This window comes from Eulemur rufifrons, chromosome 10 (genome assembly GCF_041146395.1).
Source record: "Eulemur rufifrons isolate Redbay chromosome 10, OSU_ERuf_1, whole genome shotgun sequence".
NCBI classification, from domain to species: domain Eukaryota; kingdom Metazoa; phylum Chordata; class Mammalia; order Primates; family Lemuridae; genus Eulemur; species Eulemur rufifrons.
Window position 1 is genome coordinate 5,234,334 of NC_090992.1, and position 17,883 is coordinate 5,252,216.

Sequence of the window (17,883 nt, forward strand, 5' to 3'; positions counted from 1 at the left end):
AAAGTAAATTAAAATTTCTTTAAGAACTGAGAATTTTATATTTTTTTCAAACCAATACCTTGTCACAAAAACATAATTGGGAAATACTAACCCAAGGACTACTTGGTAGGGTACCCAACCATTTTGTCCAGGACTAAAAGGGCTCCCAGTGATACAACCAGGAAAATCCCCGGTAAACAAGGATGAGTTGTCGCCCAAATGTTTGGTCACCCTCGGAGGGCACTTATTAATGCTGAGGAAATAGTTATGTAAGTGATTAGTTAAAATTATCCTCTGATTCTTACCATTTTCAATATACCAAATAATTATTTATACATTTATACTTTTTAAAAAATTAACTTTTTCATGTCAGATAGGTAATATGCTGACAATGTAACAAGGTTTGAGGGAGGTACATCTTACACGAGTGTCAAAACCCAATCATCATGCTTATGAATTACAAAAGGACCTATACGTTTTTAACTAGACTGAACTGTGCATTAATTACACATTTAGATATAGGATACGTGCTTGGGAAAATGTATAACTAAACTTACATGTCTTCTCAAACTTAAAAAAGTATATATATAGCAACATTATATCAGTTTTCTATAATTTAATGTTACATCATTGTTAAAATCATATCGTAAGCCTGTATTTTACCTTAGATAATGTTCTCTGCTTCACAGAACACAATTATTCCTTTAACACTTATTTTTAAGAAATGGTTTATTTCACTTGTAGTTACTTAAGCCCTAGGATGATGTTTTTTCAAAAAGTAGAAGCACAGCCTTTTACAATAAGATAGTTTGTGATTTGTTCTTTTGAGGACTATATTTTAATAAGGTTCTTCTGTAATTTGATAGTGACAAAGTTTAGGTTTGTTGGGATTATTTTTCAGCAGCCAATCAGCTAACCACACCTATGGAAAAAAGCAAAAACGCTTAAGTTAATAAACACTTAAAAATTTCCTTTCAATATATACTATATCAACTAGAAACTTAAACAGTTTTCAAAATCACTTTAAGAATAAGAAAATAACCAATAAAAACTGAAACACTCTTATTTACCTTATGCAAAATTGTCAAGTATAGATCCAAATTGGAAAGGAAGAAGTAAAACTATCTCTATTCATAGATGGCATGATCCTGTATATTAAAAAATCCCACAAAATTCACAAGAAAACTACTAGAGCTAATAAATTCAGCAAAGATGTTGGTTACAAGATCAATACACCAAAATCAGTTGTGTTTCTACATAACAGCAATGACAGTGTAAAAAGGAAATTAAGAAATCACTTCCATATATAATAGCATAAAAAATACCTAGGAATAAATTTAACCAAAATGGTGAAAGACTTATACATTAAAAACTTATAAAACATTGATGAAGGAAAGAATACCTATATAAATGAAAAGACATCCTGTGTTCAAAGATGGAAGACTTAATACTATTAAGATGTCAGTACTACCCAAAGCAATCTACAGGTTCAAGGCAGCCCCTATCAAATTTCCAACAGACTTTTTTTTTTTTTGCAGAAATGGAAAAGCCAATCCCTAAATTCATGTGAAATAGAAAAGGGCTCTGAATAGCCAAAACAATCATGAAAAAGAACAAACTTGGAGAACATGTACTTCCTGATTTCAAAACTTCCTACAAAGCTATGGTAATCAACACAGTGTGGTACTGGCATCCTTATGCCGGACATATAGACCAATAGAATAGAACTGAGAGTCCAGTGTTCACTCTAGCAGCATATGTACCGAAGCTGGAATGATAGAGAAGATTAGCGTGGCCCCTGTGCAAGGATGACATGCAATTTGTAGAGCATTCCATAAACAAAACAAACAAAAAACACCCCTGAGAATCCATGCATAAACCCATGCATCTATGGCCAACTTTTTTTTAACTGGTAGGGTCTCCCTCTGTTGCTGAGGCTGGAGTGCATTTGCCCAATCATACCTCACTGGAACCCTTAACTCCTGGGCTCAAGTGATCCTCCCTCTTCAGCCTTTTGAAGAAGGGATTACAAGTGTGAGCCCACCATGCCTGGCCTTTTTTTTTTTTTTGTATTAATAGAGATAGAGTCTTTTTATATTGCCCAGACTGGTCTCAAGTTCCTAGGCTCAAGTCATCCTCCCACTTCAGCCTTTCAAGTAGCTAGGACTATAGGTGCAAGCCACCACACCCAGCTTGGCCAACTTATTTATTTATTTATTTTTCAGTCAGCTGTGAGGCCAACTTATTTTTGACAGCAGTATCAAGTCCATTCATGGAGAAAGAATAATCTCTTCAACAAATGGTACTGGGACAACTGGATTTCTACACGCAAAAGAATGAGTTTGGACCCCTACCTCACACCATATATAAAAATTAACTCAAAACGTATCAATGACCCAAATATAAGAATTAAAATGATAAAAATCTTAAAAGAAAACAATGGTATAAATCTTCATGACCTTGGGTTTGGCAATAGATTCTTAAATATGACAGCAAAATCACAAGAAACAAAAGGAAAACTAGATAAATTGGGTTTCCTCAAAATTAAAAAATTTTCATACATCAAAGGACATTATTAAGAAAGTGAAAAGATGACCTACAGAATGGGAGAAAATATTTGCAAATCATATGTCTGATAAGTGTTTAACATCTAAAAATACAAAGAACTGTAACTCAGCAAAAAGACAAACAACCCAATTTAAAAATGAGCAAAAAGCTCAACAAACTAGGCCTACAGAGAACATACCTCAAAATAATAAAAGCCCTATATGACACACCCACAGCCAACATCATACTAAATGGAGAAAAGTTGAAAGCATCCCTCTTAAGAACTGGAATAGGCCGGGCGCGGTGGCTCACGCCTGTAATCCTAGCACTCTGGGAGGCCGAGGCGGGCGGATCGTTTGAGCTCAGGAGTTCGAGACCAGCCTGAGCAAGAGCGAGACCCCATCTCTACTAAAAATAGAAAGAAATTATATGGACAGCTAAAAATATATATAGAAAAAATTAGCCGGGCATGGTGGTGCATGCCTGTAGTCCCAGCTACTCGGGAGGCTGAGACAGGAGGATCGCTTGAGCTCAGGAGTTTGAGGTTGCTGTGAGCTAGGCTAACGCCACGGCACTCACTCTAGCCTGGGCAACAGAGTGAGACTCTGTCTCAAAAAAAAAAAAAAAAAAAAAAAGAACTGGAATAATGCAAGGATGCTCACTGTCACCACTTCTATTCAACAGTACTGGAAGTCTAGCCAGAACAATCAAACAAGAGAAAGAAATAAAGGGCATCCAGATTGGAAAAGAGGAGGTCAAACTATCCCTGTTTGCCAATGATATGACCTTATATCTAGAAAATCTTAAGAACTCCTCTAAGAGACTCCTAGAATTGATACATAAATTCAGTAAAGCCTTAGGTTACAAAATTAAGGTACACAAATCAATAGCATTTTTCTACACTAATGACAGTCAAGCTGAGCATCAAATTAAGAACTCAATACCATTTACAACAGCTACAAAGAAAATAAAATACCTAGGAATATACTTAACCAAGGAGGTGAAAGATCTCTAAAGGAGAACTACAAAACACTGATGAAAGAAATCATAGATGACACAAATAGAAAAACCTTCCATGCTCGTGGATTGGAAGAAGCAATATTGTTAAAATGTCCATACTGCCCAAAGTGATTTACAGACTCAATGCAATTCCTGTCAAAATACCAAAGTCATTTTTCACAGAATTAGAAAAACAATCCTAAATCTCTTTTTTTTTTTACTATGGAGTAAAAAATGAACCTGAACAGCCAAAGCAATCCTAAGCAAAAAGAACAAATCTAGAGGCATCACATTACCAGACTTCAAATTATACTACAAGGCTATAGTATCCAAAACAGCATGGTACTGATATAAAAGTAGACACATAGATCAATGGAACAGAATAGAGAACCCAGAAATAAAACCATATAGCTACAACCAACTGATTTTCAACAAAGCAGACAAAAGCATGCACTGGGGAAAGAACCCCCTATTCAATAAATGGTGCTGGGAAAACTGGATAGCCACATGCAGAAGAAGGAAACTGGATCCCTCTCTCTCACCATATACAAAAATTAACTCAAGATGAATCAAAGACTTAAATGTAAGACCTGAAACCATAAAAATTCTAGAAGAAAATGTAGAAATGTAGGATAGGGCCGGGAGTGGTGGCTCACGCCTGTAATCCTAGCACTTTGGGAGGCCAAGGCGGGAGCATCCCTTGAGGCCAGGAGTTCGAGACCAGTCTGAGCAACATAGTGAGACTCCATTTCTACAAAAATTAGAAAAATCAGCTGGGTGTGGTGGCATGTACCTCTAATCCCTGCTACTGGAGGATTGTTGAGGCAGGAGGATTGCTTGAGTCCAGCCCAGGAGTTCAAGGCTGCAGTGAGCTATGATGATATCACTGCACTCTAGCTTGGGCAACAGAGCAAGACTATGTCTCAAAAAAAAAAAAAAAAAAAAAGAAATTATCCATCAGGCACAAAGTATATTATTCCGGTGACAGGTATACTAAAAGCTCTGACTTCAGCAATATACAATTCATCTATGTAACAAAAAACACTTGTACCCCCTAAATCTATTGAAATAAAAAATAAAAAGGCAAATATTGTCTATCTCTTGGGGGAAAAAATAGGCAAAAAGCCAGAGCATGGCTCACATCTATAATCCCAGCTACTTAGGAGGCTGAGGCAGGAGTGTCACTTAAGCCCAGGAGTTTGAGACCAGCCTGGGTGATACAGCAAGGCCTCTTCTCCAATTAAAAAAAAAAAAAAAAAAAAGGCAAAGGACTTGAATTTGAATAGATATACTGGCCAATAAGTTCATGAAAAGATGCTCAACATCATTAGTCATTGAGGAAATGCAAATGCAAATCAAAACTACTGAAGAAAAAAAGCAGAAAAGAACAAGCATTGGCTAGGATGTGGACAAACTGGAACTCTCACACACTGCTGGTAGGAATGTAAAATGGTGTAACCACTATGCAAAACAGTTGGGTGGTTCCTTAAAAAGCTAAACAAGGCTGGGTACAGTGGCCCACGCCTGTAATCCACTTTGGGAGACCAGGGCAGGAGGATTGCTTGAGCCCAGGAGTTTGAGACCAGCCTGGGCAGGAGTGAGACCCCATCTCTACAAAAAACAGAAAAATTGGCTGGGCGTGGTGGCACAGGCCTGTAGTCCCAGCTACTCAAAAGGCTGAGGCAGAAGGATCCCTTGAGCCCAGGAGTTTGAGGCTGCACTAAGCTCTGATGACGTCATTGCACTCTATCCCAGGAGACAAGAGTGTGACTCTGTCTCTAAATAAATAGATAACTGACATATCATAAGAAACAAAAATGTTGAACAAAATTCAAGTATATCTCTAATTTTATCATTGAAATGATTATTTAGCTTATACACAAAAGCAATGTTCAGCAATTGAAGAATGCAATCAATGAAAATATATTTAGAAACAATGTTTACTAAGAATTAAAACACAAGAAAATAAGTAGTCAATAGTTATACATAAGAAAGTATCTAAAATGTATATAAGTTTCTAAAAATGCTTATTTTAAAAAGGCTCTCAATACTATCAGTGTTTCAAAGAAGACAATGTTTTAAACATGAAAACTATAGACAATATTCTTTAGTGTGAATAAAAAGATTTCTTACAAAAGGATCGCCTGGCTTTTGCTTACAAAGCTCTGTGAGTCCTTCAAGCAGAGTTGGTGTCACATATAAATTTAAATAGTCCTTAGCAGATTGTCCAATTGGAATGGGCTCAACAATCACTGCAAATACAAATGTATTCTCATTAAAGCAAACATAAATGATTAAATATTATACGGTTATTAAAAAGGATGCCTTCAAAGAACTTTTAATGCCATGAGAAGTACTCATAGTTTTTTTTTTTTAAGGAAATGGACCTAGATACAATGCATACTTGTATATTTAAAAATACAAGCACACATACAGAGAAGTAAGCCTATATAAGACTGGAAAAAAACTTATGAAAATGCTAACAGTAAAAAAAAAATGCTAATAGTAAGCATCTATATGATTCTGATCAGTTTATTTCTCAACTATATCCTTTTCTGCATTTCCATGTTTTTCATAGTAAATAAGCATTACTTTGTAATGGATAATGTTATGAAAAATATGAATGAAGATGTAAAACTAGATTATTTGTTAAACAATGGCAGGTACTTTGTAAAGGGGCACAGATACAATAGCGAATAAGACAGTTATTACTAGTGTATGGTGCTCTTATACACTAGCAAATATACATAGAAAATCTATTTCTATCTATATAATAGGTATTATTTCTGCTCTTATTTTTCACGGTTTCTTTTTTTTTTTTTTTTTTTTGAGACAGAGTCGCACTCTGTTGCCCGGGCTAGAGTGCCGTGGCATCAGCCTAGCTCACAGCAACCTCCATCTCCTGGGCTTAAGCAATCCTGCCTCAGCCTCCCGAGTAGCTGGGACTACAGGCATATGTCACCATTTCTGGCTAATTTTCTATATATATATTTTTTAGTTGTCCATATAATTTCTTTCTATTTTTAGTAGAGACGGGGTCTCGCTCTTGCTCAGGCTGGTCTTGAACTCCTGAGCTCAAACGATCCACCTGCCTCGGCCTCCCAGAGTGCTAGGATTACAGGCGTGAGCCACCGCACCCGGCCAAGATGGAGTCTTTCTTTGCCGGGATTTGTTCACTTAGCATCGTGTTTTCAGGTTCGTTTATGTGCTTAGCATCTATCAGTAGCTTCTTTTTATTGCTGAGCAGTATTGCTTTGTATGGTTACATCAAGTTTTGTTTATCCATTCACCAGTTGATGGACATTCGGATTGCTTCCAGTTTTGAGCTACCTTGAATAATGCTGTTATAAACATTCACATGCAAGTCTTTGTATAAATAGATCTTTCCATTTCTCATGGGGCAGATTCCCAGGAGTGGAATTGTTAGAAAAGTTACATGGTTAAGTTTAACTTTTTAAGAAATTGCCAACCTGTATTCCAAAGTGGAGGTACTATTTTACAATAATGTATAGGGATTCCCATTTCTCTATACCCTCACTAATTATATTCACTTCAGTGGGTGTATAGTGATACTTCACTGTTTTAATTTGCATTTCCCTAATGACTATGTTGATAACTTTTTGAAATTGGTTTGCCTTTTTATTGAGCTATAAGAGTTCTTCATAGGCTGGGTGTGGTGGCTCACTCCTGTAATCCTAGGACACTAAGAGGCCAAGGCAGGAGGATCCCTTGAGCTCAGACCAGCATGAGCAAGAGCGAGACCTGTCTCTACTAAAAATAGAAAAATTAGCCAGGTACAGTGGCGCTCGCCTGTAGTCCCAGCTATAAGAGGCTGAGGCAGGAGGATAACTTGAGCCCCAGAGTCTGAGGTTGCAGTGAGCTAGGATGACACCATTGCACTCTAACCAGGGGTGACAGAGCAAGACTCTGTCTCAAAAAAAAAAAAAAAAGAATCAGGGACTTTTCAGAGTGTACAGAAAGTAGGGCAGTATGCCTTCCCCCGAGAGAAGGACAGAAGCAAAGAACGGAACAGTTATTAAGCAGGCTGCAGGGTCAGTGTGGAGGAAAGTTGTCAACCCATTGTCAGGTCAGTAACAGGATGTCACCAAGCCTGTTGGACGTAAAAAGTAACAGATCAAGTGTTCAAAAAATGAAATTTATTTATTTGGAATCAGAAATTCTAGGTTGTATCCTATCAGTTATTCAATAAATATGAAATTGCCTCCCCCACAAAAAAATCAGAAACTCTTAAATCCCCAAGACAGCTTTGAGTTTTCTGAATGAACTTTCAGTAGAAAATACTAAGGAACAGATCTAAATGACTCAGGAAAAAATAATATACCAAAAAAATATTCAAAATTGCTCAATGCTTTGCATTTTTCCCTTTATAATGAGAATCGCCAAGTTTACTTTCTGCTCTAAAAATATTGAAAACAAACCAAAACCCTCAGTGTGTCTACTTTTAAAAGATTTAAAACTTCCATAAAAGGATGGAAACAAAAAAAAGAGCCTAGTTATTAGTTTCACAAGTGCATGAGACTTTTTTAGACAAACAGTAAGTTGTCAGAGAAGATGGTAAATCAATCATAATTACCAAGAGAGATTTTTTTTTTCATGTGTAACCAACTGTACTGAACCATTAGAGAAAACCAGAAAGAGTTACAACACAGAATATTTCTAGTCTGAGAGAAAAGAAAGGAAAAAAAATCAAACTCTTCTCAAAAGATTCCCTAGAGGGCACAATTTAGTTATGAGGCAAACGTTGAGTTTCCCATTCATGGCTTCAAGTTTTTAAGTATCTATAACTTGAAAATATGACAAAATATATTGAAAAAAATCCTTTGACTTTCCTTCCCAGCTATATCCCTAAAATAAAAGAAAGAGCAAACAATAAGGAGATGCAGATGACAAATTAGCCATCTGTAACTCACCTTCAGGAAACATGAAACGAATTTCTCTTTCTGCTGCAGCAAAGTCATTACTCCCATGAAGTGCATTCCGTAGGTCATCTGTGCCATAAATTGCTCTCAGACTAAAAACAAGTTAGAGGTGATATCCATCCAATTTGACATCTTTTCCTTACTTTATAATGTATGCATTCTACTTAGGAATTTTACAAAAGCATTTTTGTAAAAATTATAAAAGAATTTTACAAAAGCCACATCTCACATATGCAGGCTTCATTCTATTTTAAATTTAAGGTTAAATATATCTAGATGAAGATCAAATATATTTAAATCTGCAGGAGGGAGACACTGGCAAAATAGGAGTTCCTGGGTGAAAAAGAGGTGTTGTTTTGTGAGAAGTGAAAAAGCAATGTATGGCCGAGGGCGGTGGTTCACGCCTGTAATCTAGCACTCTGGAAGGCCGAGGCTTTGGAGGATTGCTTGAGCTCAGGAGTTCGAGGCCAGCCTGAGCAAGAGCGAGACCCCCGTCTCTACTAAAAATAGAAGGAAGTTAGCTGGACAAGTAAAAATATATAGAAAAAAATTAGCCGGGCATGGTGGCACATGCCTGTAGTCCCAGCTACTTGGGAGGCTTAGGCAGGAGGATCACTTGAGCCCAGGAGTTTGAGGTTGCTGTGAGCTAGGCTGACGCCACGGTACTCTAGCCCGGGCAACAGAGTGAAACTGTCTAAAAAAAAAAAAAAGCAATGTATATTCAAAAGTGCGAGAACTCCATGTCCACTTATTTCCAGACATTAGTGATAATGCTGAAAATCTGCATTTCTGCTCCTATAGTACCATTATTCTTTAAAAATACCATCCCAATCATTCCATGAAAAATCCTACTTCAGTGGCAGTTTCATTCAAGGATGAGAGAAGAATAAGGCTAACCAACTATAAATCAGACATTCCCTAAGGCCTTTTGTGGTATGTGGCATTAAGATAGACATTTCAACAGTTAACACGTAAAATGGACCTCCCCTCCCCCCCAAAAAAAGTTGATTTAGGAAAACTTCCAAGTGAAAGGAAATTCCCATTACAATGAAATCAGATTTTTTTCATTTTCACAATAGAGTCCATCCCACCCACATGCCCCCCACGCAGGAAAATTACCTGTCTGGGTGTGTCTCCTTAGCTACTAAGCTATTACTTGGTCCCAAAAGTTCTTTCCAGTACGAGATGGCTTTATATCTAGCTAATATCATGGCAACAAGTGGTCCAGAACTCATATAAGCTGTTAAATTGGGGAAAAACATTTTTCCATACTGTTCCACATAAAAGTTACTACATTGCTCAGGGCTGAAATGTAGTTTTCTTCTCTATAAGAGAAACAAAGTCAACAAAAGCATTTCAAACAGTTTGATGACACCTCACTAAATCATAAATAACTTGAAGTTAGTAACAATCTCATTATAAATTTGAGGTTTATCCTTGTATTATGCTGTTGTTTTGTTTTTTGTGGTTTTTCAGAGATGAGGTCTCACTATGTTGCCCAGGATGGCCTCAAACTCCTAGGCTCAAGTGATCCTCCCACCTCAGCCTCCCAAGTAGCTAGGACTATATGCACATATTACCATGCCCGGCTCTATCTTTGTACTTTGAAGAAAGGAAATGATAAAATCATTAAACGTATGCTGTAAATAAGAGCAATTATTTAACCTATTGAAGAAAAATGATTCCAGTTTGGCAGCCTCCCTCAGCATATGGTTTATTAATGACAAATTTATCATATCTCCTTCTTAAGGTAAATAACACTTCAATTAACAAAACCGGACTTCAGAATATTCCAAATTCATCTTTCCCTACTTTTGTTATTTTCCTATTTATTGTGAAATTTTCCTACATTATTTTGGGAGCTGTTCTGATTAGATTAATAGTACTTAGAAATAACATGCAGGATATTGCTGCAGTAAAAAAGTTTTTCACTTGAATATATGCATTCTTTATTCTGGTTCTGCCATAAATATGTTGATTCACTGTAATCTTAAGAAAAATTAGGCCGGGCGCGGTGGCTCACGCCTGTAATCCTAGCACTCTGGGAGGCCGAGGCAGGTGGATCGTCTGAGCTCAGGAGTTCAAGACCAGCCTGAGCAAGAGCGAGACCCCATCTCTACTAAAAATAGAAAGAAATTATATGGACAACTAAAAATATATACAGAAAAAATTAGCCAGGCATGGTGGCGCATGCCTGTAGTCCCAGCTACTCGGGAGGCTGAGGCAGGAGGATCACTTGAGCCCAGGAGTTTGAGGTTGCTGTGAGTGAGGCTGATGCCATGGCACTCTAGCCTGGGCAACAGAGTGAGACGCTGTCTCAAAAAAAAAAAAAAAGAAAGAAAGAAAAATTGGTGGTATGTTTCTCAATTTATGAGATTTTTTTGGACACATATTTCCCTCACAAATGAGAGACTATAAGAATGAATCAAGTTTTAAAAATTCATGGTAGCTGAGTCAACCATTCTTCTAATATGAGAGTATCATGCTTTCCATAAAAGCAGCTATTTTGATAACTGTAAAAGATCAACTACACCGGGCACAGTGGCTCATGCCTGTATTCCTAGTATTCTAGAAGGCTTAGGCAGGAGGATTGCTTGAGCTCAGGAGTTGGAGACCAGCCTGAGCAAGAGCAAGACCCCATCTCTACTGAAAATAGAAAAATTAGCTGGCTCTTGTGGCAGACGCCTGTAGTCCCAGCTACTTGGGAAGCTGAGGCAAGAGGATCCCTTGAGCCCAGGAATTTGCGGTTGCAGTGAGCTACGATGATGCCACTGCACTCTACCCAGGGTGACAGAGTGAGACTCTGTCTCCAGAAAAAAAGAAAATTGAACATCACTGCCCCCTCCATAAAACAAACAAACAAACAAAAAGTAAAAATTGAAGTAAAAAGAAAAAAACCCAACTGTTACTGCTATATTTCAATCCCACTAAAGACGGGTCAGGAGGGAAAAGGCTCAAAATATAACAGAGAGATTCAAAGTAGATATTAAAGAAAAACTTCTGACTAGAGTAAGGATGAGACATATGGAGGTAAGTCACTAGGAAAAGGCTAAAAATCTCCATAATTTCTTGAATTCCTGGCCTCAAACTATCTTCCCACATGGGCCTTCCCAAAGACTGGGACTATAGGTGTGAACTGCCTTTCCCGGCCAAAAACCTTCACGATTAAGGCAGAAACCCATCTTTCTTTCTTTCTTTTTTTTTTTTTTTTGTTGAGACAGAGTCTCACTTTGTTGCCCAGGCTAGAGTGAGTGCCGTGGCATCAGCTTAGCTCACAGCAACCTCAGACTCCTCGGCTTAAGCAATCCTACTGCCTCAGCCTCCCCAGTAGCTGGGACTACAGGCATGCGCCACTATGCCCAGCTAATTTTTTCTATATAGATTTTTTTTAGTTGTCCATATAATTTCTTTCTATTTTTAATAGAGACGGGGTCTCGCTCTTGCTCAGGCTGGTCTCGAACTCCTGACCTCGAGCGATCCACCCGCCTCGGCCTCCCAGAGTGCTAGGATTACAGGCGTGAGCCACCGTGCCCGGCCCAGAAACCCATCTTTCTAAAATGGATTAGATTTTCCCAAGAGCACAGTGTGAATTTTACCAAGTGACTTATCTCTTAAAGCTCTTTCCAAAAGTCTGTGTTTCCTCAGGTTTCAGAAACTTGGTAAAATTGCTGGTTTGCAGCAAGGGATCTAAACTGCCCAGAACAAGTTCAGGAACATGCTTATCTACGTGGCTCAGCACTGCTGTGAACAGGACCTACTGCACAAGAATAACGTTCTCACCAGTAAAGGACCAGTTACTATGAAAAAGGTGCTGACATCTGTTCTCATATTGAAATTCATATAGTGAAGAAGTAAAACATATGTGAAAAGTTACAAGAGTACCTGATTTAGCATAATCTTTGATTCTATTATTTAAAATTCAGACATGAAAATACTTACGATTCTTACGCATATTGGTGTTTTTTGTTTTTTTCTTGCTGAGTTTAAAAATAAAATCTCATCCGTTGCAATATAAACCTTTATCTGTCACATGCCCCTTAACAAGCAAGGGAAACTCCCTTCTGCAGGTACGCTAGCCAATGCAGCATAATTTTAAAAATTAAGGGTTCATCTTTAACTAAAACTGATACTGAATCGATTCCATGGGTTGCTTTAAAATTAGATCAGGTGAAACTTTTTGAAATTAGGCTGAATATTTTCACAAAGAGAAGTAGTGATATCAAGTACTATCAGAATGGAACCCTTAGTTTGTAACAAGGAAATACTGCCACCTACTGAAGATCCATCATTTGGGGGAAGATTTTCCCTAGGTGGGACAAGAAAGCCTTAAGTTCAATGGACTCCCAACTATACTAAAGTCCATTTTAAAAGCATATAGTACAAAGGACAAATATTGTATAATTCTCCTTTATGAAATAGCTGGAATAGTCAAATTCCTAGAGACGGAAAGTAGAATAGTGGTTACCAGGGACTTGGGGAGAGGGAAATGGGGAGTTATTATTTAATGGGTACAGTTTAATGGGTATCTCAAGTGTTTCGGCTTGAAATGAAAAAGTTCTAGAGATGGATGGTGGTGACGGTTGTACAACAATGTGAATGTACTTAATGCCATGGAACTGTATACTTAAAATGGTTAAAATGGTAAATTTTATATTATATGTATGGAAGGAAAGATGGAAGGAAGGAGGAAGGAAAGACCATGGCCACCTTTGGTCTGAAATTTATTGCTAATTGGGGAAAGTGTCACATATATTTACACTAATTTTTATTTATTTTTTAATGCTTAGAGACAGGGTCTCGCTCTGTCACCCAGGCTAGAATGGGGTAGCATAGCATGATCATAGCTCACTGCAGCCTCAAACTCCTGGGCTCAGGCCATCTTCCTGCCTCAGCCTCCCACATTGCTAGGACCAGGTGCACATCACCACATTTACCTCTTTTATTTACTTTTATTTTTTATTTTTTTAGAGACAGGGTCTCAATGTGTCATCCAGGCTGGAGTGCCATGGTGTCATCATACCTCACTGCAACCTCAAACTCCTGAGCTCAAGCAATCCTCCTGCTTCAGTCTCCCAAGTAGCTGGAACTTCTCTTGTCACCACACCTGGCTAATTTTTCTATTTTTTGTAGAGATGGAGTCTTGCTATGTTGCCTAGGCTGGTCTCGAACTCCTGGCCTCAAGTAATCCTCCTGCCTTGGCCTCTCCAAGTGTTGGGATTACAGGTGTGAGCCACCATACCCAGTCAAAAATTCAAAGCAATATAAAAAGGAATATACTTAAAAATCTCATTCCTATCCCTGTCCTAATCTACCCTGTTATTTCTTGTCCTCAATAGGCAACCCTTTTTAATGTTTATTTATACCTCAGTGTTTCATTTTGCAAATACTGGCAAACATGAATATATTACTTTGCCTTTTTCTATCACAAAAGGTTGCTACACACTATTTTACACCTTGCCTTTTTCCATAATAGGACAGAAAAGTGCCTCATTCTTTTTTACAATTAGTTTCATAATATTCAATTTGGTGAGTTTGCCAGGATTTATTTAACCAGTCTTCTATCGCTGGGTTGTTTTCAATCTTTTGCTGGTAAATAAACAATGCCGTAAAACATAACTTGCATATATGTTACTTCATATTAATACAAGGATTTCTGTAAGAGAGATTCCCAGGAGTAGGACTGCTGGATCAAACAATAACTCCATCTGTCATATTAGGAGATAACTGCCAGGTTACCTTTGATAGGCGTTGTGCTATTTATCTCAGTATAGATTTAATTTGCTTTTTTCCTAAAGATTGAGCACTTTTTTGTATGTCTAAGTGGTTTTCTTTTTCTATAATCATACACATGTTCTGTCCATTTTTCTACTAATTTAAAAAAATTTCTTCTAAGAGCTCTTTATATATTAGAGAGATTAGCCTTTTGTCCATGATATGAGCTGCAAATCTTTTTCCCAAGTTTGTCATTCGTGTTTTGACTTTGCTTATGGTATTTGGTCATGCAGATATATATATATATATGTTTTTTGTTTCTTTTTTTTTGAGACAGAGTCTCACTCTGTTGCCCGGGCTAGAGTGCCGTGGCATCAGCCTAGCTCACAGCAACCTCAAACTCCTGGGCTCAAGCAATCCTCCTGCCTCGGCCTCCCAGGTAGCTGGGACTACAGGCATGCACCACCATGCCCGGCTAATTTTTTCTATATATTTTTACTTGTCCAGCTAATTTCTTTCTATTTTTTTTAGTAGAGACGGGGTCTCGCTCTTGCTCAGGCTGGTCTCGAACTCCTGAGCTCAAACGATCCACCCGCCTCGGCCTCCCGGAGAAGTAGGATTACAGGCATGAGCCATCGCGCCCGGCCCAGATATTCTTTATGTTTATGTAGTCTTACTAATCTTTTAGGGCTCCTAGACTTTAAGTCATAGTAAAGAAGGCTATTCCACTCAAAGGATAAAAAGAAATCTATCCATCCTTTCTTCTAGAACTTACATGGCTTAATTTTTTTAATATTTAGATCTCAGATCTATCGGGAGTTTATCTACTGTTATATAATAGTTGATCCAACTTTTTTTTGGTGGCTACCAGTTTTCCTAACATTTGTTAAACAGTTCATCTTTGCCTGAGTCTTTCAATTATACTAAATATCTCCTTACCCTTTTTACACCATTCCTACCCTCAGCTTCTTCAAAGTTCAACTGCAATCCCTTATCTTTCCTGAAGATTATTTTTAAAACACTGACTAAATATACAATATGATATTGTATAAATGTAGGAGAACTGGAAATTCAAATAAGAATAGTACAAAAAAGGAAGACTAAAAATATTCAATTCTATTTTAACACTATTTGTATTCATTTTCAACCTCTAGAATGACAATGTTTATCAACTGCAGAACAAATATAAGACTTAAAACATTAAATGTTTGCAATAACTGAAAAAAATACCAATAGTCTAAAAGTCCATCAATAGAGGATCAAGTGAATAAACTGTGGTTCCACCACAAAGGGGAACAATATGCAGAAATTAGGAAGAATGGGATAGATTCACATGTATCCGGAATGCTATCTGAGGGACTTTGTAAAGGTGATCAAGGGAAGGGAATTGCTCTATTCTATGGAGAAAAATGTTTGTAAGCACATAGAAAACTCCTGGAAGAAGAGGAAGTGTTAAGTGGATGCCCCTTTGGAGATTGGGACTTGGGGTGGGAGAGGACAGGTGAAGGAAAAGTCAATTTTACTTCTCATTTTATATTTTTGAGGCACTTAAAAACTTTTTTAAACTTTCACATATAACTGCTACACTTAGAAGAATAAACCTAAATGTAATGCTTAACAATACGAATCTGAATTCTTAGATTTAGATTCCATGTGTGGGCGCATTTACCTAATCATTTAAAAATTTTTAAAAAGAACAAACAGAAAAAAAGCATGATCATCGTGCCCAGAAGTTACCTGAACAATGGTGAATCCAGATCTGAGAATAATATCTTGTATCTCCTCCTCTTTGTCAACAATGTCTGGTTTAATAATGGCCAGAGTCTTTTCTACATATATCTGAGGTAGGGGCATTGATATCTCCATTCTGGCTTTTCGGGGTACAACTTAAGTTTCTTGACAGGTATTGACTGCAACGACACGCACCCCCATCCCAAATTCAATGAAATTGTGATTAAGAATAGCAATATTAGGTACTTGATTTTATTAATTTAGAAACGTAGAAACTGCCATATTTTTCTTTAAGCAGGGTCTCAATAGCACGGTTTCTACCGCGTCTGAATGGAGCCCTCGGTTCTCCTACACGCTTCCCCCAGGCGGGAAGGACCAAGGGCCCCACTGACCCGAGGCCGAGAGCCCACAGGAGGCCTGGGACTAGCGCAGGCTCCTCCAGGCAGGGGGCCGGCGACACTGCGCGCCACGCCAGCGCCTCAGTGAAGGGACCCTGCCCCCGCAGGGACCACTCCGCGTATAGGGCCAGGCCTGATGGGAAAGCAGGGTCCCCAGGTCCTCTGGGACTCTCCCGGCTGCACCTGCAAATTCCTAGCACGACTCTACCAGCACTCACCTCAGCGCCCGCCCCTCCTGTGCGACCACTTGTTGCTAGGAGACCCGAAGTCCAAGGCCCTGCTTAGGGACGGTGGCTGCAGAGGGCCAATCTCAGCAACGCGCCTCACTGCCTCTGGCCGCTTGTCTTAACCAAAAAAGGGAGCCAGCCACAGTCGTTTTTATTCTCCTTGTGAATCTTAAGAGCACTAGACGTTTTCTAACATTTTCCTCAATTTATCATATTTTTTCCTTCTGCCCAATTGAAGGATGCTTCTATTATCTTCACTTTATAAATAAGGAGACAAATCGGGCTCCCCCCATCCCTTCAGTGAATGTATGGAGACCCGTGTCAAATACATTTCCTCATTTCACCACATGATGAATCCCCTCCATCCCCTCTTCTGTAATCATTAAAAAGCAATATTCAGTTTGTGAAATGACATTTATTTATGCAGTACTAGTAAAAGGTTTAATGTATTAAATAATTATCTCTTAAATTAAACATACAGAACAAAGATGGCATAAACCCAAAACTGAGCTTCCCTCTTTTTTTTATATTATGTCCGCAGGCATCTTTGACTACTTGGTTTTGAGTTAAGGTATTACTCTTACTAGAAAAGACAACAGAGAGGTGTAAACAAGTCCTGGGATCTTCTCTGGATCAGAGTCTCAGGCAGAGGTCCAACTCCAGAAAAGGTTAGGGTAGCAGCTCCAGGTTAACAAAACAGGGTTTCCATCATCCACTGGGTTGGCTGGTTCTCATTCCACACTACTTAAGTCTCTTCTTTTGTCTAACCAAATACTCAGCACCTACAGGGTCAAGGCATAGATAGCAAGCTATGAATCTTAAAAACTGCAAAGGATCAAATGTACTTGTATTTATTTATTGGCAAGTAGACTCAACTACAGACGGTTTTTGTTTTGTTTGTCTTTTTAGAGACAGGGTCTCACTCTGTTGCCCAGGTTAAAGTGTGGTGGTGCCGTAATAGCTCACTGTAGCCATCATAGCTCACTGTAGCCTTGAGCTCCTGGGCTCAAGCGAGCCTCCTGTGTCAGCCTCCCAAAGCACTGGGATTTATAGGTGTAAACTACCGTGCCCAGCCTCAACTACGCTTTTTTCTTCAAAGTATGATGCTGCCCAGAAAAGAAACTCTCAAATGTCTTCTAGCTACTATGTCTTGTCCCCTAAAGATGGAAAAGTGTGAACATACATTAATATCGTGCTCGCTTCGGCAGCACATATACTAAAATTGGAATGATACAGAGAAGATTAGCATGGCCCCTGCGTTAAAAAAAAAAAAAATACAATAATATCAACAGATACAGCAACCAAAAAATAGTGACTCCAGTCTCTGCTTGAGGCTCTGGAAGCAGGAGA

The 17,883-nt window shown here is 38.4% G+C and overlaps 2 protein-coding genes, 2 non-coding genes and 1 pseudogene across 4 annotated transcripts in view; 2 read left to right on the top strand and 3 right to left on the bottom strand.

Annotated features, from left to right (window-relative positions):
* Window positions 1-309: 309 nt before the first annotated feature.
* Window positions 310-16,580, bottom strand: NME5 (NME/NM23 family member 5). The gene is made up of 6 exons (XM_069484081.1): window positions 16,525-16,580; window positions 15,915-16,048; window positions 9,585-9,790; window positions 8,457-8,557; window positions 5,659-5,777; window positions 310-901 (listed from the first exon to the last, which is right to left on the bottom strand). Exons 2-6 carry the CDS (start codon window positions 16,041-16,043, stop codon window positions 818-820), a joined length of 639 nt encoding a protein of 212 aa, XP_069340182.1. The 5' UTR covers window positions 16,044-16,048; window positions 16,525-16,580; the 3' UTR covers window positions 310-817.
* Window positions 347-448, bottom strand: LOC138393314 (small nucleolar RNA U13). Its single transcript, XR_011235140.1, has one exon. It is a non-coding gene; the product is annotated as a small nucleolar RNA U13 (small nucleolar RNA).
* LOC138393294 (U6 spliceosomal RNA) lies at window positions 1,718-1,822 on the top strand. Its single transcript, XR_011235122.1, has one exon. It is a non-coding gene; the product is annotated as a U6 spliceosomal RNA (small nuclear RNA).
* Window positions 16,581-17,264: 684 nt separating the features above from the next.
* Window positions 17,265-17,883, bottom strand: part of BRD8 (bromodomain containing 8) — a 34,150-nt gene continuing 33,531 nt past the window's right edge. Inside the window, exon 27 of the mRNA XM_069483683.1 lies at window positions 17,265-17,315. Within this exon, the coding sequence (XP_069339784.1) occupies window positions 17,265-17,315 (51 nt within the window). The remainder of the gene's footprint in view (window positions 17,316-17,883) is intronic.
* On the top strand, window positions 17,726-17,820 carry LOC138393287 (U6 spliceosomal RNA; annotated as a pseudogene).

Excerpts from the sequence above, each read along its gene's own strand:
- NME5 (XM_069484081.1), bottom strand. The coding sequence starts at position 16,043 with ATGGAGATATCAATGCCCCTACCTCAGATATATGTAGAAAAGACTCTG. Across the intron at positions 5,778-8,456 it reads TCGTTTCATGTTTCCTGAAG|TGATTGTTGAGCCCATTCCA; the intron begins GTGAGTTACAGA and ends TTGTATTTGCAG. Across the intron at positions 902-5,658 it reads AAAAGCCAGGCGATCCTTTT|GTGTGGTTAGCTGATTGGCT; the intron begins GTAAGAAATCTT and ends TTTTTTCCATAG.